The sequence below is a fragment of the Cryptococcus neoformans genome, chromosome 1, assembly GCF_000149385.1.
Source record: "Cryptococcus neoformans var. neoformans B-3501A chromosome 1, whole genome shotgun sequence".
NCBI lineage: Eukaryota > Fungi > Basidiomycota > Tremellomycetes > Tremellales > Cryptococcaceae > Cryptococcus > Cryptococcus deneoformans.
The window spans coordinates 1,196,629-1,219,048 of NC_009177.1; the positions used below are offsets into that span (position 1 = coordinate 1,196,629).

General features: G+C 48.5%; 12 protein-coding genes and 1 non-coding gene across 13 annotated transcripts; 7 read left to right on the forward strand and 6 right to left on the reverse strand.

The window, feature by feature from the left end:
* Positions 1–191: 191 nt before the first annotated feature.
* CNBA4310 (hypothetical protein) lies at positions 192–2,260 on the forward strand (the record flags this gene model as incomplete). The annotated part of the gene is made up of 7 exons (XM_772869.1): positions 192–392; positions 442–558; positions 603–1,062; positions 1,104–1,189; positions 1,253–1,397; positions 1,448–2,132; positions 2,188–2,260. 7 exons carry the CDS (start codon positions 192–194, stop codon positions 2,258–2,260), a joined length of 1,767 nt encoding a protein of 588 aa, XP_777962.1.
* Positions 2,261–2,422: 162 nt separating this feature from the next.
* CNBA4320 (hypothetical protein) lies at positions 2,423–3,633 on the reverse strand (the record flags this gene model as incomplete). Its single annotated transcript, XM_772870.1, has 4 exons — positions 2,423–2,943; positions 3,005–3,392; positions 3,446–3,525; positions 3,564–3,633. 4 exons carry the CDS (start codon positions 3,631–3,633, stop codon positions 2,423–2,425), a joined length of 1,059 nt encoding a protein of 352 aa, XP_777963.1.
* Positions 3,634–3,909: 276 nt separating this feature from the next.
* Positions 3,910–4,764, forward strand: CNBA4330 (hypothetical protein; the record flags this gene model as incomplete). The annotated part of the gene is made up of 6 exons (XM_772871.1): positions 3,910–3,925; positions 3,975–3,994; positions 4,043–4,120; positions 4,168–4,383; positions 4,433–4,699; positions 4,753–4,764. 6 exons carry the CDS (start codon positions 3,910–3,912, stop codon positions 4,762–4,764), a joined length of 609 nt encoding a protein of 202 aa, XP_777964.1.
* Positions 4,765–4,837: 73 nt separating this feature from the next.
* On the reverse strand, positions 4,838–5,503 carry CNBA4340 (hypothetical protein; the record flags this gene model as incomplete). The annotated part of the gene is made up of 3 exons (XM_772872.1): positions 4,838–5,209; positions 5,263–5,394; positions 5,447–5,503. The coding sequence occupies 3 exons, from the start codon at positions 5,501–5,503 to the stop codon at positions 4,838–4,840; spliced, it is 561 nt and encodes a 186-aa protein (XP_777965.1).
* A 160-nt stretch (positions 5,504–5,663) lies between these two features.
* Positions 5,664–5,764, forward strand: CNBAt170. Its single transcript is given in 2 exon segments — positions 5,664–5,702; positions 5,722–5,764. It is a non-coding gene; the product is annotated as a tRNA-Leu (tRNA).
* A 331-nt stretch (positions 5,765–6,095) lies between these two features.
* Positions 6,096–7,516, forward strand: CNBA4350 (hypothetical protein; the record flags this gene model as incomplete). Its single annotated transcript, XM_772873.1, has 4 exons — positions 6,096–6,257; positions 6,339–7,084; positions 7,134–7,340; positions 7,393–7,516. 4 exons carry the CDS (start codon positions 6,096–6,098, stop codon positions 7,514–7,516), a joined length of 1,239 nt encoding a protein of 412 aa, XP_777966.1.
* Positions 7,517–7,702: 186 nt separating this feature from the next.
* CNBA4360 (hypothetical protein) lies at positions 7,703–8,521 on the reverse strand (the record flags this gene model as incomplete). Its single annotated transcript, XM_772874.1, has 4 exons — positions 7,703–7,769; positions 7,823–7,921; positions 7,975–8,152; positions 8,377–8,521. The coding sequence occupies 4 exons, from the start codon at positions 8,519–8,521 to the stop codon at positions 7,703–7,705; spliced, it is 489 nt and encodes a 162-aa protein (XP_777967.1).
* Positions 8,522–8,643: 122 nt separating this feature from the next.
* CNBA4370 (hypothetical protein) lies at positions 8,644–9,717 on the forward strand (the record flags this gene model as incomplete). Its single annotated transcript, XM_772875.1, has 4 exons — positions 8,644–8,967; positions 9,020–9,487; positions 9,548–9,610; positions 9,670–9,717. The coding sequence occupies 4 exons, from the start codon at positions 8,644–8,646 to the stop codon at positions 9,715–9,717; spliced, it is 903 nt and encodes a 300-aa protein (XP_777968.1).
* Positions 9,718–10,355: 638 nt separating this feature from the next.
* CNBA4380 (hypothetical protein) lies at positions 10,356–12,494 on the reverse strand (the record flags this gene model as incomplete). The annotated part of the gene is made up of 7 exons (XM_772876.1): positions 10,356–10,528; positions 10,583–10,674; positions 10,730–11,024; positions 11,078–11,103; positions 11,165–12,184; positions 12,232–12,345; positions 12,391–12,494. The coding sequence occupies 7 exons, from the start codon at positions 12,492–12,494 to the stop codon at positions 10,356–10,358; spliced, it is 1,824 nt and encodes a 607-aa protein (XP_777969.1).
* Positions 12,495–14,963: 2,469 nt separating this feature from the next.
* On the forward strand, positions 14,964–16,648 carry CNBA4390 (hypothetical protein; the record flags this gene model as incomplete). The annotated part of the gene is made up of 3 exons (XM_772877.1): positions 14,964–16,130; positions 16,191–16,308; positions 16,356–16,648. 3 exons carry the CDS (start codon positions 14,964–14,966, stop codon positions 16,646–16,648), a joined length of 1,578 nt encoding a protein of 525 aa, XP_777970.1.
* A 142-nt stretch (positions 16,649–16,790) lies between these two features.
* Positions 16,791–17,927, reverse strand: CNBA4400 (hypothetical protein; the record flags this gene model as incomplete). The annotated part of the gene is made up of 6 exons (XM_772878.1): positions 16,791–16,908; positions 16,958–17,067; positions 17,120–17,194; positions 17,251–17,356; positions 17,409–17,725; positions 17,778–17,927. The coding sequence occupies 6 exons, from the start codon at positions 17,925–17,927 to the stop codon at positions 16,791–16,793; spliced, it is 876 nt and encodes a 291-aa protein (XP_777971.1).
* A 472-nt stretch (positions 17,928–18,399) lies between these two features.
* CNBA4410 (hypothetical protein) lies at positions 18,400–19,987 on the reverse strand (the record flags this gene model as incomplete). The annotated part of the gene is made up of 6 exons (XM_772879.1): positions 18,400–18,457; positions 18,511–19,282; positions 19,335–19,440; positions 19,492–19,590; positions 19,642–19,824; positions 19,871–19,987. 6 exons carry the CDS (start codon positions 19,985–19,987, stop codon positions 18,400–18,402), a joined length of 1,335 nt encoding a protein of 444 aa, XP_777972.1.
* A 379-nt stretch (positions 19,988–20,366) lies between these two features.
* On the forward strand, positions 20,367–22,272 carry CNBA4420 (hypothetical protein; the record flags this gene model as incomplete). Its single annotated transcript, XM_772880.1, has 13 exons — positions 20,367–20,420; positions 20,519–20,602; positions 20,670–20,756; positions 20,811–20,940; positions 21,003–21,172; positions 21,225–21,279; positions 21,334–21,412; positions 21,476–21,578; positions 21,628–21,680; positions 21,729–21,807; positions 21,865–21,968; positions 22,074–22,125; positions 22,183–22,272. The coding sequence occupies 13 exons, from the start codon at positions 20,367–20,369 to the stop codon at positions 22,270–22,272; spliced, it is 1,140 nt and encodes a 379-aa protein (XP_777973.1).
* Positions 22,273–22,420: the final 148 nt, after the last annotated feature.

The window sequence follows — 22,420 nt, forward strand, 5'->3', positions numbered from 1 at the left end:
CCGCAAGTCGGCTGCAAGCGCTGGGACATGATCTAATCCTTCTTTGACATCATCAAAACAGCCGTTGGTCCCATCCCCTGCACCCTTCTTCCTATCAGAGCTGCGCACCTCCATCCTCCGGAAAACCACACCCGGCCCTGTCGTCAGTCTCGCGAGTTCGAGCTCGCAGCATTACTGGCACATCAATCGTCATGCCGGACCTTGGAATAGATAACCTCACCGTCGTGCTTCTCGCCCTTCTTGCAGCACTCGCGATCTATCATCGCTTCTTTGCTGCTCCATCACCTCTGGTCCATCCGCTTCTGCTCAGCAAGCAGAGTGAGGTTTCCGCTGTCAGGAAAAGTGGTGAGACAGGTATCTACAGATCATGGGCTACGGGACAAGGCACTCCTGTGCGCTAATTCATACTTTGCCTACATGACGAGGCTAATTGCTGCTCAGCTGACTGTGAGACCCGCTAACACTGTCAAAACCGTCCAAGATGTTGCCCGACCTCCAAAAGCAGACCCCAAGGAGAAGGCTACCCGACCAGATCAACGATGTATCCTCGATGTACAAGTGAGTGCTTTATGATCCTGAGAGTTCATGCTGACACCTATCAGCTCACTGATGAAGCACTTGCGGAAATTGTTCGACTCGTACCTCTGGGTATCGAGATTCTTTTCCCTCGCTCATCGCCCATGATCGCGTCTAGTATCGTCACCCTCATTCCTCCTTCCCCAAACAGCGCTCTTCCCTTGTTGCTCCTCTCTCTTTCAGCCACGCCACATAGACCTCTTGCTATTCTTCCGAATCCAAGGCTTCTAACCGCTGCTCTCACTGGCCATGGCGCCCATCCTACGGCAGGCATTGTTGTTGTCTTTGCTGATCTGCTTGCTGAAGTTGTTGAACAAGTCTGGGAGGATGAGGGCGATAAAGTGGGTGTACTTATCATTGGAGATGAGAACAAGCTCCAGAGATCTGTTGTAGAGGAGGCTCGAAGGAAGGGGTTGACTATACATTGGTGGGAGGAAATTTGGGAGATGGCTGAGAGTGAAATGGCCGAGAAGATTCAGTTGCAAAGTAAGTCGTCGCAAAAAGCGGTCAATATTGATTCATCTTAGATGCACACTTTAGCGATGTGCATAGCTACTACTATTCAGAGTCTGAGGACCCCGAAAAGCCGGTCATTGTCAAAGTCACTCACATGGTAGGGGCATTCGCCATTGTTCCCGGAGTATTGCCAATTGCTAATTGCTGATGATGATTATAGAATGTCACTGCCGGTATTGCATCTCTGCTCTCGATTTTCCCCGCAGACAAGCGACCTTCCAGCAAGCTTCACGACGTCGTTGCTAGCGCTGTCCGCCTTGACACCCCCTTAGGAATGACTATCGCCCTTGCTAGCATTTGGAACGGTAAGCTTTATTATCAGTACGCTGACCAGGATGACTAACAGCAGTACTAGGCGCCGGATACAGGATGATCGGTAATCAAGAGCCTGTTTTTGACGTAGAGGACATTGAATGTGTCGAACACCTCACTGCTCTTGCGGACCCCACTAAAGACTTGCCCAAACCCACCATTTTGTTCATTACACCCAAGTACCATCGCGCTCTCCTCGACAGTCTTCAGTTCTCTTACGAAGCTCATCCTTGGGCTTCTCTTGCCGCGCTACACAAGGCTCGAGACCTCAGCCACGGACACGTGGATCGTGATGGCATCTGGGACAAGATTCTTTGGTCGGGGATGCGCGAAAATGTCGTGGGAGGCGTGGCTGGTCGAAAGCTTCGTGCCGTCATCCTTGTCGGGGACGCACCATCCCCAACTGCCTTGGGAGCTTCGCACCTCCTTCTCTCTCTCCCGCTCACTCGTCTCCATCCATCACTCTATTCCTCAGGTCCCGTTTTCGTGTCTCACTTCTATGACCTTCAATCCCCAGGGGTAAATCATGTTCTCAAGCAAGTCGACATGTGGGAATCCACCGAGAAGTCTCATTCTGGTCCTCCAGCGAGCAACGTGGAGGTGATGTTGAAAGGTGAGGATGTGGATGAGGCGCACGACAGAGGGGACAAATGGATTGAAGGGAGAGTTTTTATCAGAGGGCCGAGTATCCTGGAAAGAGTCGATGGTGGTGGGAGAGTTCAAGATGGGTGAGTAAAGGATGGCTCTTGTGAGAAGCTTAGTACTGATCATGATTGTTTGTAGGTGGGTCGACACTGGTGAACACGCCAAGGTCCAGACAAATGGTACTTTTATAGTAAACGGACTGGCAAAGTAGAATGAATGTAGCATGCAGATTATTCAGCTCACGCTGTTACGCAAATCCCGGTGGAAACACCTGTTCAAACCTTATACGGCCGACAAATACTTGGATACCATGCATCAAGTACCTTACATCCCCTACATTTAGATAGATTTTTGAACCATAAAACTCTTCCATTCAGTCCGCTTTTCTCTTGGATAATTCTGTCTCACCTCCGGTGGCGGGCGCCAAATTTGTCGATGACGCCAATCCTGCCGGCCGGCCGACTGACACCTTTCTCATCCCTTCCTCTGCCCGTGGCCCAGAGTGCGAGTTCCCTCTCGTAGATATTTGCAGCTCGCTCTGCGTCCTCCTAGGCGGTGGAGGGGTTTTCGGTCCTCCCAAGGGTGTCATACTCCTATGCGGAGTAATGAACCCTGGTGAAGACATGGGTTTCTCCTCCGTGCCCCATGGATAATAATTTGGCGCTTGTAATGCGGGTGAAGGTAAAGGTGAAGATTTTGAAGGGGAGCGAGGAGCAATGAGACCTTCCGGATTCCGTACTCGTGATCGAGAGCGAATAGAGGGGAGTAAAGAGAGCAATGGCAGCAGAGCAGATTTTATCAGAGATGTGGCATGCTTGCGGTCGGCATGAGCATGGAGACGGGGGGAACCGAGGTTGACATGGGAGCTTGAAGGGGATGGAGGTGCCGATGAGTCTGATTACGAGCGTGAGCACTTTCTGCCATTACAGCACTGAATGACACTTGAAACGCTCACCAAACGAAGGGAGCGCATTGTCATTCGCGCTAAGACTCAAGAACAGGTAAAGTGGGACAAACCACACGCAAACGGCAAAAAATGCAGCGACATCCCCGAACGAAGGGTTATTGCCTGCAGCTTTGGCTTGCTGTCCTCCGTACCTATATTTGGGCACGCGATAGTCCTTTGCCTCTTGAGCTACAGCAGCAAAGTGGAAGAACCAGACAAAATGGTCGCCGACGACCAAGATACAGGAAAGGATAAAGCGGGGGGACGTGAGAGAGATGAGAGGCCAAGATGATGAAAAGTTTGAAAGATAGACAAAGTGGCAGGTAATAGAGAATAAGATGGGGGTGATTGGGAGATTGTCCGTAAAGTAAAGAACAATATGCAGGCCAATTATAGCCTGTAAAGGAGTCAGTCCCGCCAATGGTAGCTGTCCAGCCTCCAAATACCCACATAAATGGCCCGCATACCGACAGTTTTTGCATATTTAGAGTGTTCTTCTATGAGTTCAGCCAGCCATAACAGCCCACTCGCTGACCATCAGCTAATGTTCAAACCATCATGTACTCACCTAAAGAGAGTGTGACGAAGAGAAACGCAGCGATACCGCCGGCGACCGCCAGGAGGTGGAGTAAACCCATTCTCAAGCACCGGCAGACGTAGCAATGCCAGTAAACTTGGAGACGGCCTGTATATGCTACTAAAATCCGAGGATTGGAACTCTTAAGATCTTACCTTGCTGAGAGAGATGGTGGGCAACAGAGAACCGGATGCGCGATATGTGGAAATACACGAGTTCCAATTTAATATCGGCGTGTCAAACCTCGACTACCGCGTTCGCAGGATCGCAGACAATCACTTTCGTCATTACTTTCCTCCTTCCATTTTCGTCAACATACATCCGTAGATTGTCCAGCATGAGCAATTTGGAAAGTGAGTATATCGTACTTAGGTCAATCGGACAGCGCTAACCCATCCATAGAATCCCTCTTCCAGCTCAAAGTGCGTACCCTGCTCCAACCGAGACTGACATAAACTGACCTTGCCCAGTTCACGGCCAAGTCCCTCCAGAGGCAGGCCAAAAAGGCCACCAAGGACGAAGCGGCCGAGAAAAACAAGCTGAAGCAGGTATGTATAATTCAGATAATGCTTTCTCCATGCTGACATGGACGAAGGCTCTGGCCAAAGGCAACACCGACGGTGCCCGAATCTACGCCCAAAACGCCATCCGCAAAAAGAATGAGGGGCTCAACCTTCTGCGCCTCTCTTCTAGGATCGATGCTGTTGCCAGTAGAGTGGAGACGGCGGTAACGATGAGATCGGTCACCAACAGTATGGGGAGTGTGGTCAAAGGAATGGACAAGGCGATGGAAAGTATGAACCTCGAACGGGTAAGCATTGTCTGATGGAGCTCTAGAGCAGTGACTAAAAAGGTTCTAGATATCACTTGTCATGGACAAGTTCGAGTCTCAATTTGCCGATATGGACGTTCAGACTTCTTACATGGAGTCAACTATGTCGGACACTACAGCTATGGCGACTCCTCAAGATCAAGTAGATAGTCTCATGCTGCAAGTGGCGGATGAAGCGGGTTTGGAGATTCAGCACGGATTGGGAGAAGCCAAGGTGCCGGCCAAGGAGCCCACTTTGGGAGAGGCATCCAAAGAGGAGGACAGCAACCTAGCCGAAAGGCTAAGGGCTTTGAGAGTGAGTGACGAGCCTCGTTGTGTACGTTTGACCACATGGCTGATATATGATAGCCTGCTACATGAGGGGTGTGTACGTATCATACATGTTATGTGTTGTAAAATGTTTATATGCACTTTATGCACTTCCCATGATGTCCTAGACCAGCTTCTTGGAACTGACAGCGTCACCCACTCTTCCTATCCGGTCCACGTCAGGCGCTCCCCAGACAAGCACATTTCCTTTACCGTCGACCCATCCCCTCTTTTTAATCCATTCGACATCTCCGAGCCTCTTGATAGGTACCCAGCTACTGGAAGTCTTTGGAGCCGCGGCGGCCGTTTCCGCGAGAGGCGCCTCGGGAATAGCTTTAGACGGCGAAGCAGGGGTGGAAGTAGCAAGGGGCAAATTGCGGTTGGTAGGAAGTACAGACGCGACCGACTGGAAGGCCTTTTGTTCTCTAGCCTCGTCTTCAATAGATCGGATCTTTTTTCGCTCCTCAATAGGAGGCAGCAAATCCTCGACATCAGACTTAAATGTCCTTGAGTCAGCTCCACATTGTGATAAGATTGAGATACACCAACAAAATCATCCTGCTGCACTGCAGAGATAGAGTAGGCATAGACACCCAAGGCAAATGCAACAATAGTTCCTCCGATAAGGACATTGGTCAAGATAAACGGCTTCCTGGCACGCGCGAGGGAGGGAGACATGCCCTATGAGAAATTTAGCCTTTTGCTACCGGATCATGCGTCAATCGGGACGTACATAGCCCTTGGGATGGTAGGTTCGGTCGACTTCCTTGGCGGTAGGGTGGTGGGACATCGTGAAAATGGTCTGCAACGAGTGGTATCGCAAAGTAAAGAAAGAAGCCCTTTGTCTTAGAAATAACTATTCAGAAGATGAGCGAGAAAGTCGGGTAAAGTAGAGCGGAACAATGTAGGCCTGCTCATAGCGTACCAGCTGTTCAGACCGAACATCCAATGGCGAGATGTGTGAGTGGTCTAAACAGCTGTCTTAAGGTGTTGTTCAACACTGAAAGCCCGGCAGTCCTCCGGGGCGTGGGTTCGAATCCCACTCTCGTCAATATTTTTGTTCTTTTTCCTTTTTAGCTGGTCTACTTGTTTTCTTGTGTTTAAATTAGAGCAGATTATCTGTTGGAGGTACTCATTCTATTGTATTTGGCACTCGCCTTTGAGAGAAGACTGAAGCCAATTTAATGATGGAGGTAAGCATGTCAAGACGCTTTTATGCTGAGTGTAGACGCGTCGACGCGTGATAAAAAGAATATGAATTGCTGCGTGTGACCGGCAGGCGGTGCCGTCGCCGACGGCTCTTCCTTCGTTTTCTTTCGACGACAACATATTTCAAACATACATCCACTCATCTGCAACAAGACCTTGCTTGGCCTGGAACCATGCCAATTCACACTATTGCCTCGGCATTTGGAGATATCTCCACCTCACAGTTGATTGCGGGTGCTGCGACTTTCGCTGTCATCTTCTGGATCAAACTGTGGTCTGGAGGCAAGAAATGTAGCTGGGAAAGGGAATGGGCAGGGAAGATGATTTTGGTGGTTGTACGTTGTCTCTTCATAAAAAAATACAAGAAAAAAAAAATACATAACGCCTTTGGTGGACTCTACTGACCATTTCCATAGGCACCTCCAACGCCCACTATTATCACACTTATAGACCAACTGTTACATCTTCCATCACCTCCACAAATCCTTTTCCTCCCGCCCATCCAAAGTCCTCTGCCTCAAGATCTCCTGACTATACTGCACACTATTCGTCTCTCCGCGTCCCGTAACCCCGTCGCTCAACTGCACTGCGAGAGTCTTCCCAGGACTCCAGACGCGGTAAGGGACTTTACGAAGAAATGGGCTGCAGCCCCTACTGGTACAACTGGTGCGGATGGAAGAAGGATTGATGCTGTCGTCCTCGGAGAAGGCTGGGAAGTTCGTCCGATGGAACCAAAGATCGAGGGGAAATGGAGCGTGCACGAACATCAATACCACTTGCTCACAGCTTTATTGCCTTACTTGTTGCGAGCTCCCAAGGAAAGAAGTATCAGGATAGTCTCTCTTGTATCCCCTGCTTGGACTTCCGCGATCCCATCCATGGCCGGCGTGAAGCCTCGGGACGATATCGTGTATAATACTGGACGAAGGAGCATAAGCACCATACTATTGATGAAGCATTTCCAGCTTATATTAGATACGCTCGCTGCCGCAGCGTTGGGTGCCGTCAAGCCTGTACCCGTGGCTGGCGACGAGGATGAGGTGGTCAAAAAGAGGGACATGAGTGTGAAAAGCAACGTTATGAGCGTTAGTGTCATTATGCCTTGGGCCAGGACCGAGGTTTTGAAAGCTGCAATGGTGGAAACGCCTTTGAGCAAGATTCTGTACGTACGATGTGCGAATAATAACGAGGGAAGCTGACCAATATCGTAGCTGGATCTTATTGTACCCCTTCGTTCTCATTCTGACGCCATCATCCCAAAAGACCATCCAATCAGTTCTGTTTGCCCTATCTGCTCCAGTCCGATACGAGGCTCTTGACGATACTCTCAAAGTAAAGGACCAAGGTAAAGAGATCATTGACCCTCGTAGGAGTACAGTAGGAGGTGGGGATGTTGTCAGGGATTGTGCTGTTATAGAGTAAGTATCACTGGCATCCTCCGTGTCTGCACAGAGCTGATTCGCGGTTTAGTGTACCTCCCGTCTTGTGTGATCCGGCCCTAGCAAAAGCTACTTATGATGACTTGGAAAAGAGAGTGGAAGCAGGAGTGAAGAGGATGGAGAGCAAAGACAAAACCAAGTCGGAGGGCAAATAGCTAGACATGTACTAAGTAGCTGAACTTGGAAACCGGACTGTAGCCACATATCTAGCATTGATGATACCCACGATAGCTTTCACGGTCTGCTGTCGACAGTCGATTCGATTCCAGGAGTAATGGCCAACGACCACTTAATTTATATTGCTATAGTAATGATCTTACATGCTTCTCATCTATACACATCTAGCCCAGGAAGTTGAAAGCGAAAAGATGAAGGACAACAGATGCTGCGCAAAAGTCTGCAAATGCTCTTCAAGTGAAATCTCAGCTATGGCATCCGAAACTATGGAACGCCACACATACCGTTCTTGAGAAACTTCCTTGAACTCTCCATCACGTCCGGGAGCAACCTGCGCTCTCAGACCCGCCAAAAGAACAAACTGTCCAACAGTTGATCCGAACCTGCACAGCCTGTCAGCTCAGCTCATTTTGGCAACCACAGAAAGCGAACTCACCCTCCAGCGAAGGCATGGAAGGGATACACAGTGATCAAAACCCTGTAGGCAAACTGAAGAATGCCTGACAGAAGGATGAAAAGCAAGAATGCGTCGATGAGCTTGACGCGAGCGGGCGTTGTAGAAGTGTAGTTGTCGATGAGGGTGTCAAAGGATGATTGGAGGTTTTTGGAGTTAACTGTGGGCTGGGGTGATTTTGAAGCCATGGCGTGGGAGAGAGATAGAAGAGAGGGAAGATATTTTTACAGAAAGGATAAAAAGAACTGTCGAGTGAGAGAATACATGGAGGATCGGGCTGCGATCTGCGACAACAGGAATGATGACCGCCTCCTGGCATCGCGGTGGAAGTCTCCACAGGTGAACAGTTACGTAATATATCAAACTTATGTAACAAGAGCTCACCGAGGGCTGATCTGTCGGCTCGGCAGTCAGCGGGGTAGTCACTCGCTGCCCTCGGCGTGAAAATGATCTGCTGCGAACGCTTCGCCGTCATCTCGGCGGCCCCCCTCCCGGCACCCATACCATGACCTGTCCACTCGGCATGCATTGTGCTGACTATCCCTATGGTGTATATATACGTCCCATAGCTCTCCGATTTACATCGCAGCTTCACACGCGACTTGACAACGGACACACCTCCAATAATCCCGACAACAACAAACTTGAACAATGAACCCAACTCAACCCAACAGCTGGCATCGACGCTGGTTCGCTCATCCCGACTTCCATTACTCCATTAGCCATCGCTTTCGTTGGCCTGCCTATCCTGTCGAAGGCCCTGCAGTAGCTTCCAGTGCTGCGGCTGGTGCTACAAACGCCGCCAGTGCTGGGGCGGCAGGTGCAGCTGAAGGCGCTGCCGCCAACGCTGCCCTCGGTGCCGGAGGGGGACTTCCTCCTCGAGGACCTTACGGAGGCTACCACCATTACTATGATGGGAGGTACCCTTATGGGCGACGATTTGGTAGGCGACCATTTTTAAGGCGCTTCTTCTGGGTTTGTCCTTCTCCATTTACGTCGTTATATCCATTGTTAATGTCCTCCATAGTTTGGTTTGGGTATAGGAGCCGCGACCATTTGGCACAGACATCATGACCAAAAACGGCAAGATCTGGAGAGGTTTATCACCGACCCCAAATGCTGGTCCAGCATGCATCACCGCCGCCCTCTTCCTGCTACTCCCGTCGACTCCACCGCTGCTGCCGCTACCACAATGGCCCCTCTCGACTCTAACGATATAAATCCTTCATACGAAGCTTCTCCCAGAGACGATCATCGTCGACGGGGCTGGAAGGCTTGTCGAGAGCGGAAGATGGAGGAACGCAGGTTGAGCGAAGAAGCTCTCAAATATCGAGCTCAACCTCAGTCTAACACTCCTACCTCTGCATCTCGTGACGCAGCCCCTGTGGAGCAGAAGGAGACTGCTGACTTTCAGAGTGCTCGAGAAGCTGTAGAGAAACTCTGGGCAGCAAAGAGGGCCGAAGCGAATGAGGCACAACAGAGGGCTAATGACAAGGTAAGCTCAAGTTGTTTCTACATCAGTCAACGTCAAGCAGTGGTTGATAGTTGCCAATAGGCTAGAGAATATGCTAGTGAGAGGATCGAGAAACTCAGTGCTGCTCTTGAACGCCTTCGAGTGGTAAGTCGTTCTTCATCATTCAAATGAGTTTCGAGTGCTAAAATTACTGGGCCGAATAGTCTCTTCAAGAAGATAACAAGCGAGGTGAAGACAAGAAGTTGGTATAATGTATCAATTTTAATGCTTCATCACATTAATATTGTAATCCTAAGCCTTGGTGTTATGTATCCATTTTTAAATGCCAATTAGCTTTATTATCTGAGGCATCGCCATCGTCACCTGTACACCTTTAAACCATTCAAAGTCTGGTAGAACACATGCTAGCCATTGAGGCTTCTTCCCAATAATGTCTTCCTAGCGGATTTGTGAGGATTACCAGCGGCATATCCATTATATCTATGTTATTTGAATCTGTCTTTTTGGCCAAGGTAGAACTTGGAACGAAAGTAAGCAACCAGCAAAAGACTTCAAAAGGGATGCAAACGTGTGTACTTGAGCATTCATTCGCATCAAGAACGAAAGTCATCTGGGAGGAGTAAACAAAAGCAATAATGGCACTGTGGAGGGCCACCTGTTTTGACGACCTGATACCATAATTTTAGCTTGTCTTTCTTGACGTGAGGACATCCATCCTGCAAATGGATGCATATTTGTAATTCTCAATTATTCAACTATTGTAATGTTAACAAATTACACAAAATCGATTGTCCTTGATGCTATTCAGCGCGCCTGGCAAAGGCACCTTTACCATATGAACTTGGCAGGAAAGGATCGCTTGGAGTACTGGCCGGCCATGTAGGTTCCATTACCCAAGGGATGACGACGGAGCTGTTGTCACGTAACTGCTGGAAGTAGATTCGTTGGCAGTAACTGAAGCAGTCGCGGAAGCTGTGATACTTGAGCTGTTGGAAGCGGCGTTGTTGTCGAACTTGAAGGTTGTGAGTCGATCGCTGCCGCCACAAGTCTGAAGTTTGTCCCCTAGTGGAAAAAGTCAGCCCATATTTCAAGGTAACGATATCGACATTGACTCACCACCGCAAGCCATGCTACAGCTAGATTCGTCTGCAGGGACACTACCTGCACTGAAAGTGTTTCCACAATAGCACTGAGTGCTGTATTCCGTTCTAGTTCCGCAATCAGCACTAAATCAAAAGGGAAGGGCGACGAAACTTGACATACCCTGAATAAATGTAGCCCTCGGCTTGGCAAGTGCTCATACACAATTGAGGCGTCATGGAAGAAGAGGTGAAAGAGTACTTGGCAAGCGCTCGCGCATTGGTAGCTTCAGTCATGCACCCATAGGAGGTCCAACCAGTAGGATATGTAAAAGTAGAGTACAGAGAAGGATTGTTGAAAAGAGTGAGAGTTGAAGAACCACCGCAGTTTTCATTGCTATTTGCAGGGCAAGCCAAATTGCACTTCTCAGAAGCAAGTAGAGTGGTGTTGGAGGCCCCGTTCCTCATCTCAAAATCACCTATACCATATCAGCATTAGATAATACTACCTGATAGATAATGAATGTCATACAGTAGCACTCGTCCGCGTATTCAATCCTAGCAAAGAGAATAAAAAATGAGATACATTTCGACTTGTAAGAAGAATGAAAAGACTCACCCAGCCAAAGGGTAACCATTCGCCTCACAAAATGAAACACAAACACCCCTTGTCATATTACTCGCAGTAAAGTGAGAGCCTGTAAGAGCACGGCCAGTCGTGCTCTCTGCAATGCATCCAACCTCGGTATAGCCATCAGGAATGACGGACTTGAAGTCGGTGAATCCAATACCGTCATCAGTGTAATTGGCGTAAGTAGGTTTGGTGCCATCCCCGATCCAAAGGGGGTTGTCGCCAGGAAGTTTGCTAATAGAGTGACCGTCACCAACGTCTTCGTCGACCAAAAGGTTGAGAGGCTTGCAGGCAGAGGCAGAGGCGGAATCGATGTAAGGGACAAAAGGGGGACAGTTGTTGAGCTCACCACCTACGCCGTTGTCCTCGTTGCACTGATCGAGGGCTTCCTGCAGGACATTGGTACCATTCGCAAGGGAAGGCCAACCGTTGACAAAGTCACCATGCATAGAGTAACCAGTAGTGTCGCCAGTCGCGAAAACCCAAGTGACATTGCCTGCACCGTTGAAAGGGAAATCTTGAACGTTGTAGATGAATTCGTAGAATAGAGACACGAGACGGACAGGGTGAGTAGAAGGACAGTCACCCCCATCGACCCCACCACCAGGCCAAGCCATGTGGGACTTGTGGTCGTCAGAATCGAGGTTAACACCATCCCAACAAGAGCGGAAAAATATCTGGGCCCTCATACCGTTGGGACAGTTATGATCGAAAAAGCTGTTACGCTCAGCCCAGTCGGCGTCCCCCGAATGATCATTGTCGTAATCGAGACAGACATAGGTGATAGCGGTAGAGTCTGGATCACCATCGACATATTCTCGTCGGAAAGGGTCACCAGATATCATACGGAGGCCATCAGGGAAGGCTTGGACTGTGTCTTCGCCTGAAGAATAGCGGGGCAAGTAATATGTATTAACATATGAGACAGGAATCATCTCGTAAGACTCATCGGCAAGGTTATAGTAGTACAGTTGGGGAGTCCAATAATTGGATTTGTCGACGGTGATACTGCCTCTAAATCAGATACAATCATACCATGGAAGCGGTGTACCTACGAAGCCGTGGTACAGATACCTTCCTGGGTAGATTGGTACGTCATCGTCTTGTCGAAGTTATTACCTCCAACGATTGCATGGACATGGCTAGAGATTTCACCAGGTGAAACAATGCTGCCGACAAATTAGCTAACTGTCTCCCTAAGAGTTTGTACTCACGGATCCAATCGAGTGGTCTCAAGGATAGGGTGTGAGAGGATAAAGTAAGCGTTAGCCGGCACAGTCAAGGCTCCAAGAAGCCAGTAGATCTGCTGGAACTGCATAGTAATAGGGCAAGGGTTGTCGGCTGCTGTACGTAGTGAGGCACAAGTGATGTGTGTCAAATCAGTCAATGACGAGAGCGACAAGGTGAAAAAGAGCGTGACAGTAAAAAAAAATTACTAGGGAGATTCGGGTGGATACAAGGAGGTTTGTTGCTGGAGGATACAAATGTATACAGGAGTCAAGATCGTAACTATAGACGGCGAAAAAAGAAAGAAAGAATGTGCAGTCGTTGTGATAGTGGTTGATTTGACAGATGAGGATGAAGGGAGGAAATTTGGATCGGGGTTCTGTTATATACCCACCATGACTGAGTGGACTGTAGTAGATTATGAACAACAGGGAACAAAAGGAGAGGCAGAGCATCCGTTCAATTATATCAATCAGGAACCAGGACGTCTTATCTTCCGAATCCCGAACCCTTCTTCCTCCATGGATAAGGGGTAAGAAAATAAGAATCAAGCGCGTAGGCAATAAGCGACAGACAAAAACAGGTATTACTGGATCGGCAAAACATACCATCCTGTCCGATCCTCCATCTTCGGGCTTGTCTTCGTTCAAAAATTGCGGTTTGTTTTCGTTATGTTTGGAGGACGACGCCTCCATCTATCCTCAACCCTCCGCCACCTGCCATGTCAGCTATCATCATCCGTTTCGTTTTCCAGCCTTCGAAAGTCGACAAGCTGGTCCATATGATACCTGCAAATGTAAAATGCAAAATGTAAAGCATGAAGAGTGAAAATGCTGAATGCTGGGTGGAACGTGCGGTAGAACGTCGTGGCGTGCAAGAGTTTACAGTGTAAATGTGGAATTATTTTATTGCCTGGCACCGCGCCGGTAGTAGGTCGTGACTACTTTTATTATACCTTGGCCTCGTGCCTCGTGCCTCGTGGCTTGCACGCTGCCGTTTGCCACATAACGCGTAACACGTCGCTCGCCTTGTTGTGCATACTTGATAAAAGCTTGTTGTTAGTTTGTAACTGGTATGGGTTATGGACTGTGAGCCATGAGCTACTTGATACGTAGTACGTGAGCTGCAGGCTGCATGGGTTATGACTGAGTATGATGGGCATAAGCGCATAATAACGCAGGACGCTTGATATGACTTGCGAACCAAAGTCGTCCAGAATGTTGCTACTGGTGAAGCGCCGTCTGTGAAGTGTGAACTGTGATGAAACATCATGACATCAATTATAAGACTAAGATACTACAGTAGTAGACTGACGACTCGCGATCGATTGCTGACGGCTGACGGATGCTCTGCCTGAGCGCTGATGATGAGCTGGAGCTGGGAGCTGCTGGAGGTTAGAGGCTGTTGAACGCCGATCGTTTAAAGGGAAAAGGGAAGGGAGAAGCAGGAAAAGGGAAAGGAGAGGTACCGGACACCGGAAGAGGATGATATCAGGAACGATTGGAAACGGAATAGCATCGCCAACTCCCAAGTTCAAAATGAAAAAATGAAAACATGTAAACATTCCAGAGGCGCCGCACTCCGGACGGCGACGCTGCATCCGGCAAATGTACCTTGAATCTTAAATCTTAATTTATAAACCTTCATTCTGGCTTTGGTTGATTGTTGATTACAAATATTTATTCCCGCTTCTATTTCCACCTTCTGAATGAAGGCGCCTGTACGAAGTTATATATTCATTCCAAGTTACTATTCATGTTTTCTGTCTTATCTTTCTTTCGGACACAGACCTGTATATCGTTGGAGCGTCAAAGATATATTTTCTACAAGTTGCTCGATCGATCGCCACCAATCTTCCCTATCTTTCATGTTTTTACTTATAACAACTAACTTTAACTTGTAGTAGTACAGTATTGATGTCACCTACTGTACAAGCTTTGCCATGTCAAGCCTAGCGAAGGTACCAATAATCAGTAACAAGGATCAATTCTCATTTGAGTGATATATCTAATATCTACTGCTGTCAGCGAATATTTAATGAGTCAATACCACGAAATATCCACTGGTCGACGCGGCCTCTTGCTCTTCTTGCTCCGCCGAGGAAGAGAAACCGTTCTGGAGCTGGAATGATCATCATAGCCAAATGATGGCGATCATTTTTTGTCATCAAATCCGCTGTAAAAAGTAAGCGGACTTGCATATGTCACAGCTCTCATCATCCTTTGTCTCCTTAGCCCTATCACGGCAACGTGATTTTTATACAAGTTTTGAATAACCAAAGGATTGATAAGACGCTTAAAAAGTGTCAAAAGCAATGGCAACAATGGGTAATACACCACCATGGTATGTTCTGCAATTGATGTGTGGTGGACATCGGTTAGATAATGTTTCTACCATTTTAATGACAATAATATACGTCAGTGCTCAATATCAAACAACAAGACCAGCAGAAACTCTCACTTTCAATATTTCACGCACAAAACTTCAGGTCTAGGCGGCAGTCAGTCGCTGCAAAGTGCAATATCAATATCAATCTGACCTGAGTCACAGTTCAGATATAATGACAATGCTCAGAATCAAAATCGCCCTCATTGTTCCCTTCCTACTGCTTGTGGCAGCCGCCTTCACCAAGCGAGTTCATGCTACAGTCCAGGAAGATGACACCAAGGCCCTGCAGCGAGTCAGAAAGCTAGTTCACCGACAAGGGACGGAAGATACACGATCGGTCACCGACAGTAGCATCGCTTCCGCCACTACGGATGAAAGCATAGCAGCGTCATTCGGACAAACTTCTCAAGCGGCTACAAGCGTAACATCGTCAGACCCATCCTCTGCAAATTCTCCTACTTCCAGAGTAGCTTCTTCTTCTGTCACAGGCAGTATGCCGTTTGCTTCTTCCTTCGCTTCTTTGGCAGAGCCTTCAACAAACTGCACCGACCCCGGCGGTGGTTGCGTCATATTTCTCTCCTCCATATCGTCCTGTTCCAACGATTCATGTGCATGCGATTTGTCGTATCCTGCCCAAGTATGCGCCCAATGCCTGGCCAGCGAAGAGGCCATCGATAGTTTCAACTCCTTTCTGAAGACATGTGATGACGCAGGCTATGTGGCGCCCATGTCAACAGTACTGGTTGAGATAAAGTATTGCGAAGGGCAAGAAGAATCAGTATTTGCTTCGGAGACTTATTCAGGGCTTACCGCTGTGTCCTTGACGGATACCGCAAAGATAACCGCTACCGAAGACGTCACATTACTGACAGCGACTATGGCTTCATCATCGGCTTTTGCAACAGAGACAAGCGATAGAGAGGTTGTAGCAGTGGAAATCAACGACAGCAATGATTCCAGCACTATCCTTTCTCCCTTCACTTCAAGCTCAAATGCAATGGCCAATACTTCTGACGCGTTGAACAATCTGGTGGCACTTGCGACTGACTCCATATCAGAGCTTTCTGCGTCGGGTGCGGCTTCTGTGGTCGTCATCACCTCGTATTCAACCGTTCTCCATACTGCCTCTATTAGTCCCACCTCGTTATTTTCGCTCTCTGAATCTGCACAAGTCAGTGATATGGGAGCACTCACTACAGGGGCATCTACATTGTCAGGGACAATATCCACTCAAAACGAATCCGGCATTGGTGCTCTTAATTCTGCTCGCGAATTCTTCAGTGGCGATGAGCTTTCGAACTGTTCTAATGACTGTGAAAACTGGCAACAGATGGCACAAGTGAGTGTCGGATAAACCGTTCTAATATATCTCACGTGCTAAGGAGATATCGCTTGCTAGACCTGTACGGACGATAATTGTATCTGCACGAGCGATGCTCTCTCCGCTGCAAGTAAATGCTCAAGTTGCATTGGCTCTCAGTCGTCCAATAGTACCGCCCAAATGAGGGCCTACGCTGGTCAGTCCTGTCTTAAATTGCCGTAATGCGCACTTACCAGAATGTAGCCTTCACAAGCAATTGCACAAGCGCTTCGCCTCTATCAGATACATCCGGAAGCCGAACTTCTGCTGCAGGGTTAACTTTCGGGGGCGAAGCCACGTCTTCAGCAGGTGCTAATCCATTCGCCACAGCCTCCAGCTCTGGTACGAGTGTGAATGCCGAGGAAGCTCAGGGTGCAGCCACCACTATCGTTGTTGCCGGTGCAGGCCTGCGTAATGTTGACTGGCAACCAGTTATGGCGATCGTCGTTGTGGTAACCACCATGGCTTGCCTTGTGGCTGGACTGTACGTGGTATAGAGATGAGTAGCTGTCAATGTCAACTCGATGTATTGTTGTATACTGTATCATAAAAGATCAATGCATGCTATCGAGTTTTTCGTGATCAGCGCTGACAAGATCAAATATTCCTACCCACTGTATGTCTCTAACATCTTGATATTTATTTTGTATCTTCTTCGCTCCATTTACTATCCCCGGCTACGCTCAGCAATAGCTCTCTCAATTGATCGCTCATAACACCTTTCCTCAGGTTGTCATAATCATAAATCACAATTGACCTGGACCATATTTGAGTATGTGATAATACGAGCAATGAACTTGACTCACGAATCGCTGACAGCCTTTACATGCTGATCCTTCAAAGACCAAATGATGTGTCGATGGCCATAGCTGGCTCGCTCCACGTTGACTGAGTGAATACAATTGGAAATCATGAGCTGGAATTGAGTCAGAATTAAGCAATGTGGCTAAAAGGAAAACAGGGATCACTGTATCGGGATAGGTAATCGGCGCCTTATACTTGATTGACACCTCTTTGAGGATGATGCCGGTACCCTTGGCGCGCTAGTGTAGTACAGCATAAGCGCCATTCCACATGCACTACTCCTAATGCGACACACCAGCATATCGTAGACAGTTTTCTTTCCCAGTTTTCCGGCCCAGCTCTCACAGTACCTGATACGAGCCGACTCCACCCATCGCAGTATCTGGACATTGTTCACATGTCTGCCCAAAGGATCAGTACCCTCTCTGAAGCTAAGAAGATATTTGCACCCACTGGAAGCTATCTTGGTCACCCCAAGCCACAGGCCAGGTCAAGACCCCGGTGGTATCATGGTTCTGCTGCTTGAAGTACTCGAGAGCCTGCTCTTTCCTTCCACTATCTTCGTTCAGCCAAGGTCTGTCATCCATTTGCTCTCTCTGTTCCTGAGAGCCTTGGAAAGGTGATGATGCCTCTGCATTCGTTATAGCATCAAGAGAATATGCGGGATCTGGCACATGGGAGGTCCTATGATCCTCCTCGTGTTCTGGACCGAACGAGCCTGGGGCAATGTAGTAATGAGATGATGGGTCCTGAAATTTAGCGTATATCTCCTAAAGCGTTGTTGTAAATCAGCCAAACTTCATAGACTTTGAGTAATCGTACCTGGAGACGAGCAGCGTCATCATCTGTGACAGCCAGAGTGGGCTTGGAATGGACAGCCCGAATGTGTGACATGATGCTGCGTTTGAATGCTCTGTTCGATGTCGCAGCTCGATAGTTACGAATGCAGGAGAAGCGGCATCGCAGGGCCATTGTGGGGCTGAGTGTGCGAGGTATTATTTTAAGTCCTGGGAAGCTCTCAGGAAGGAAGACCCTCACGGTCGATAGCAAGAAGAGGCATTATTATAATCATCTGACGTCGTCTGGTGCTTGATGAAGGAACAATTGCGCGGACATATCCGACCCCCTGCTGAGTATAAATAATACGTCGGTCGTCGTTCGTTGTTGTTCAATAACAGTTTTTAACAGAGATATACCTGTACCGGAGAGCATACTACTGCCTGTTGTATGAATAGCTCTTCAAATGATGGGTGAAAATAAATAATATAACATCAAGCAGGGTTTCCATGCATTACACATAATAGATACCACACACGAATATTTCAACCAAGAATAACAAGTTGCAAAGAAAGGGTATCCTTTTAATAGGAGATGCTATTAAAGCTCTATTTGACAGATGAATGGAAACTCGAAGCACTGGAAGAAAGTATTACATTATTGCAGTCTAGTCGAAAGTAACCTTCTGGCCCTCAGGCTTGACAATACCGCCAGTTCGGGCACCACTACGTTGGAAAGTCAGCGTCAGAATGGACATGCAGATGAGCAAGAGACTCACCCTCGAGGGGGACCGCCACGGCCACGGCCACCGCCCCTACCACCCCGGTCGAAACCACCCCGTCCTCTACCGCCACCTCGGCCACCACCACGGCCGCCGAAGCCACCGCCACCACGACCGCCACCGAAACCACCTCTCTCACCGTTGTCCTGCTTAGGAGGAGCGAAGTCAACCCTAATGGCACGGCCAGCGATCTCGGCACCGTTCATAGCCTTGAGAGCAGCAGAGGCGTCGTCAACGGAAGAGAACTGGACGTAACCGAAACCTTTAGGGGCGCCAGTGTCCCTGTCGGTGGGGAGCCTAACGCTCTGGACGTCACCGTGTTGGCCGAATGCCTCGTAGACCTGGTCCTCGGTAACAGAGAAAGAAAGGGAACCGATCCAAAGAGTCTCGGCAGGAGGAGATTGCTTGTCGTTGAAGACCCTAGCACGCTTCTCGGCGGCCTCGTTGGGCTTTCGCTGAGTGGCGTAATTAACACGGATGGCACGGCCGTCAATCTCAGAACCGTCCTTCTCAATAGCCTTGGCAGAGGACTCAAGGTCGGCGAATTCCACGTAGCCGAAACCACGAGACTTTTGGGAGTCACGGTCGAAGACGACTCGGGCAGAAACAACTTCACCGCAAGACTCGAACTCGGACTTGAGCCAGTCGTTGTCGACATTCCAAGAGAGCTGGCCGACGAAAACGTTGGTAGTGGCTTCCTCGTCACCGCCATCGGCCCTGGCCTTCTTCGCAGGGGCAATAGACTCTTCCTCGGCCTTTCGCTTGTTCCCTGGGTAATTTTAGCCTGAGTCTAAATCCGAAATAGCATAATATTGGCTTACCGTTCGCCTGGGGCTTAGCCTCTTCCTTGGTCTCCTCCACCTTTTCGTCCTCATCCTCAGAAGAGTTGGAGTCAGAACCAGAGTCAGAGTCAGAATCGGATTCGGACTGTAAGAACGTCAACAACTTCTCTATTTAAATAAACTGGTAGCGACCTACTTCTTCGTTAACCTCTTTTTTAGTCTCAGTCTTGAATTCTTCCTCGGACTCAGAGTCAGAGTCGGAGGACTCTTCAGTAGAAGGCTCTTCCTCCTTAGCCTAAGCAATGTGTTATTGGCATTCAGAAAAACATGTAGAAGCATAACAAACCTTGGCGGCAGGGGCAGCAGTCTTAGCAGCAGGCTTTTCGTCCTCGGAAGAAGAAGATTCAGAGTCGGAAGAGTCCTCCTCAGAGTCCTCAGACTCGGAGGTAGAGCTCTCAGGAGGGGGTGTGGGGGTCTTAGCCTTCTTGGATTTCTTCTCCTTCTTCTCCTTTACATCCTTCTGTAAACTCTGTCAGTATCAAAGGTATGTTATCGCAACAGAGGGAGAAACCGACCTTAGCAGCCTTGGCAGGAGCGGGGGCAGGGACGGGCTTCTCATCCTTCTTGCTTTTTTTGTCCTTCTTGTCAACCTTGACGGTGGCAGCAGGAGCAGATTTGGCGGATTTGGCCATTTTATATATAATACTTTACTTTTTGAGGGTGGAGATGAATAAGAAGAAATAGAGGAATAGGTTACCGGCAGGCCTCCAACTTTTGTGCGTCCACCGCGGCGAAAACAGAAATTCTGCACCGGCAATAATAGTCACGTGATCTGCAGGTTTTCGCGGACCTAAAAGACGGACCAAGATGACGTTTTACTGCGGGCCTATTACCCAAGGTGGATTGGCTTCGCATGCCTTTCTCGGCCGATTAGATCCGACCATTTGATGGCCCTGACGTCGGTATCTGAGGAAAAGAGAGACAAGACGAAAGAGACCACAAGAGACTACACAAGCCTTTCGTTCTCTTTGCTTTTCTTTGTTTCAGACCAAAAATACCCATAATTAAATAATGTTCGCCCGATCAGCCTCTAAGAGTGTCGTCTCTTCTCTCCGCACCGTCCAGGTCAGTATTCGTCACACACTTGACAGCTGCATGATTAGCGCTGTCTATCTGGAAGACGTGTTGTCGAAAGCTGACCTTTGTTTATTTGAAACTCGCAGGCCCCTGTCGGCGTGAGATACTATGCCTCTGCCTTCAACTCTTCTACTCCCACCTCTGCCTTCGCTGGCAAAAAGGGTGCCGATGTACGTATATAAGTGCCAGCAACAAGTGGAACACAAAAGCTGACATGGCGATATGGTGAATTTGTAGGGCAACTACACCGTCACGCTCATCCCCGGTGATGGTATTGGCCCTGAAATTGCCAACAGTGTTAAACAAATCTTCAAAGCTGCCCAGGTATGTCTCATGACGATTGTATGTGAGGAACGGAATTGACGTGTAACTTTACAGGTTCCCATTGTCTGGGAAGAGGTTGACGTGACTCCTATCCTCAAGGACGGTAAGACCGTCATCCCTGACGATGCCATCAAGAGTATCAAGAAGAATACCGTTGCTCTTAAGGGTCCTCTTGCTACCCCCAGTATGTTCTTTTCTTTGGTTTTTCAAAGGATATTGCCGGTGTTGACAGGCTGCGATGAAAAGTCGGCAAGGGTCACGTTTCTCTTAACCTCACACTGCGACGAACCTTCTCTCTCTTCGCCAACGTGCGACCTTGTGTTTCTATTAAGGGTTACAAGACTCCTTACGACAACGTCAATACTGTTTTGATAAGGGAGAACACCGAAGGAGAGTACTCCGGTATCGAGCACGAAGTGCGTTTAGTTCGTTCGAATTTAGTTTCATAATGACTCACAAGGCGCATAGATCGTCGATGGTGTCGTTCAGTCTATTAAGCTTATCACCCGAGAGGCCTCTGAGCGTGAGTGGTCTCTTGTTTTCTAGTAGTTCTGAAAACGACACTGATACTGTGTAGGTGTTGCCCGATACGCCTTCCATTACGCTTCTGAAAGTGGCAGGAACAAGGTTACTGCCGTCCACAAGGCTAACATCATGTTGGTGTCATCTCCGTCAAGTAAAAGGTCAAAGAACAGGCTGACAAGAGTACTGATCCGTAGGAAGATGTCCGACGGGATGTTCCTTACTGCCTGTAGGGATGTTGCCAAGGAGTACCCTAACATTTCTTACGACGAGGATCTCCTCGACCGAGTTTGCTTGAGGGTAATTGAGAAAATTGTCGGTGAATTGACATGAGCTAATTGATCAATAGATTGCTTCCGATCCCTCTCCTTTCGCCGACCGAGTTATGGTCATGCCTAACTTGTGCGCTGATTTTAGCATGTGTTAATAATGATTGCTAATTCCTCATAGGTACGGTGACATTCTTTCTGACTTGTCTGCCGGTCTTATCGGTGGTCTCGGTCTTACTCCCTCTGGTAACATCGGCAAGGTCAGTCTTTCACATGATTATGGGTCGCCTAGCATAGAACTCACTGGCGACAAATAGGACGCTTCCATCTTCGAGGCTGTTCACGGTTCTGCACCCGACATTGAAGGCAAGGGCCTTGCGAACCCCACCGCTCTCCTCCTCTCCTCATTGATGATGCTCCGGTAAGTGACACAGATCCCTTCCGTCATTGTCCCGGCCCTGTATCCTAGCGTGCCTGATCATACACATCCTTTGGCTCGTAACGTGGCTGACTTGTTTGTCCACAGACACATGAGTCTTTACGAGCTCGCCGACAAGATCGAGAAGGCCGCTCTTTCCGTAAGTGGAACTCCCTGGCTCTTCCACACGTTCGAAATGCTGATACAAGTATCTTAGACTATCGCTGAGGGCAAGGCTATTACCCGAGACCTCGGTGGTAAGGCCGGCACCAAGGAGTACACTGACGCTATCCTCTCCAAGCTTTAAAAAGTTTTGTTTGTAGAGGTTCTAGAGGGATGAACAAAAAAAATTAAGAACTTTGTTCTGACAATATTTGCTTAATTCGACGCATTCTTTGTGACGGCGAAATCCTTGGATCGTGGCTCTATCAGGTTTACTATTCAAGTTGGGTATG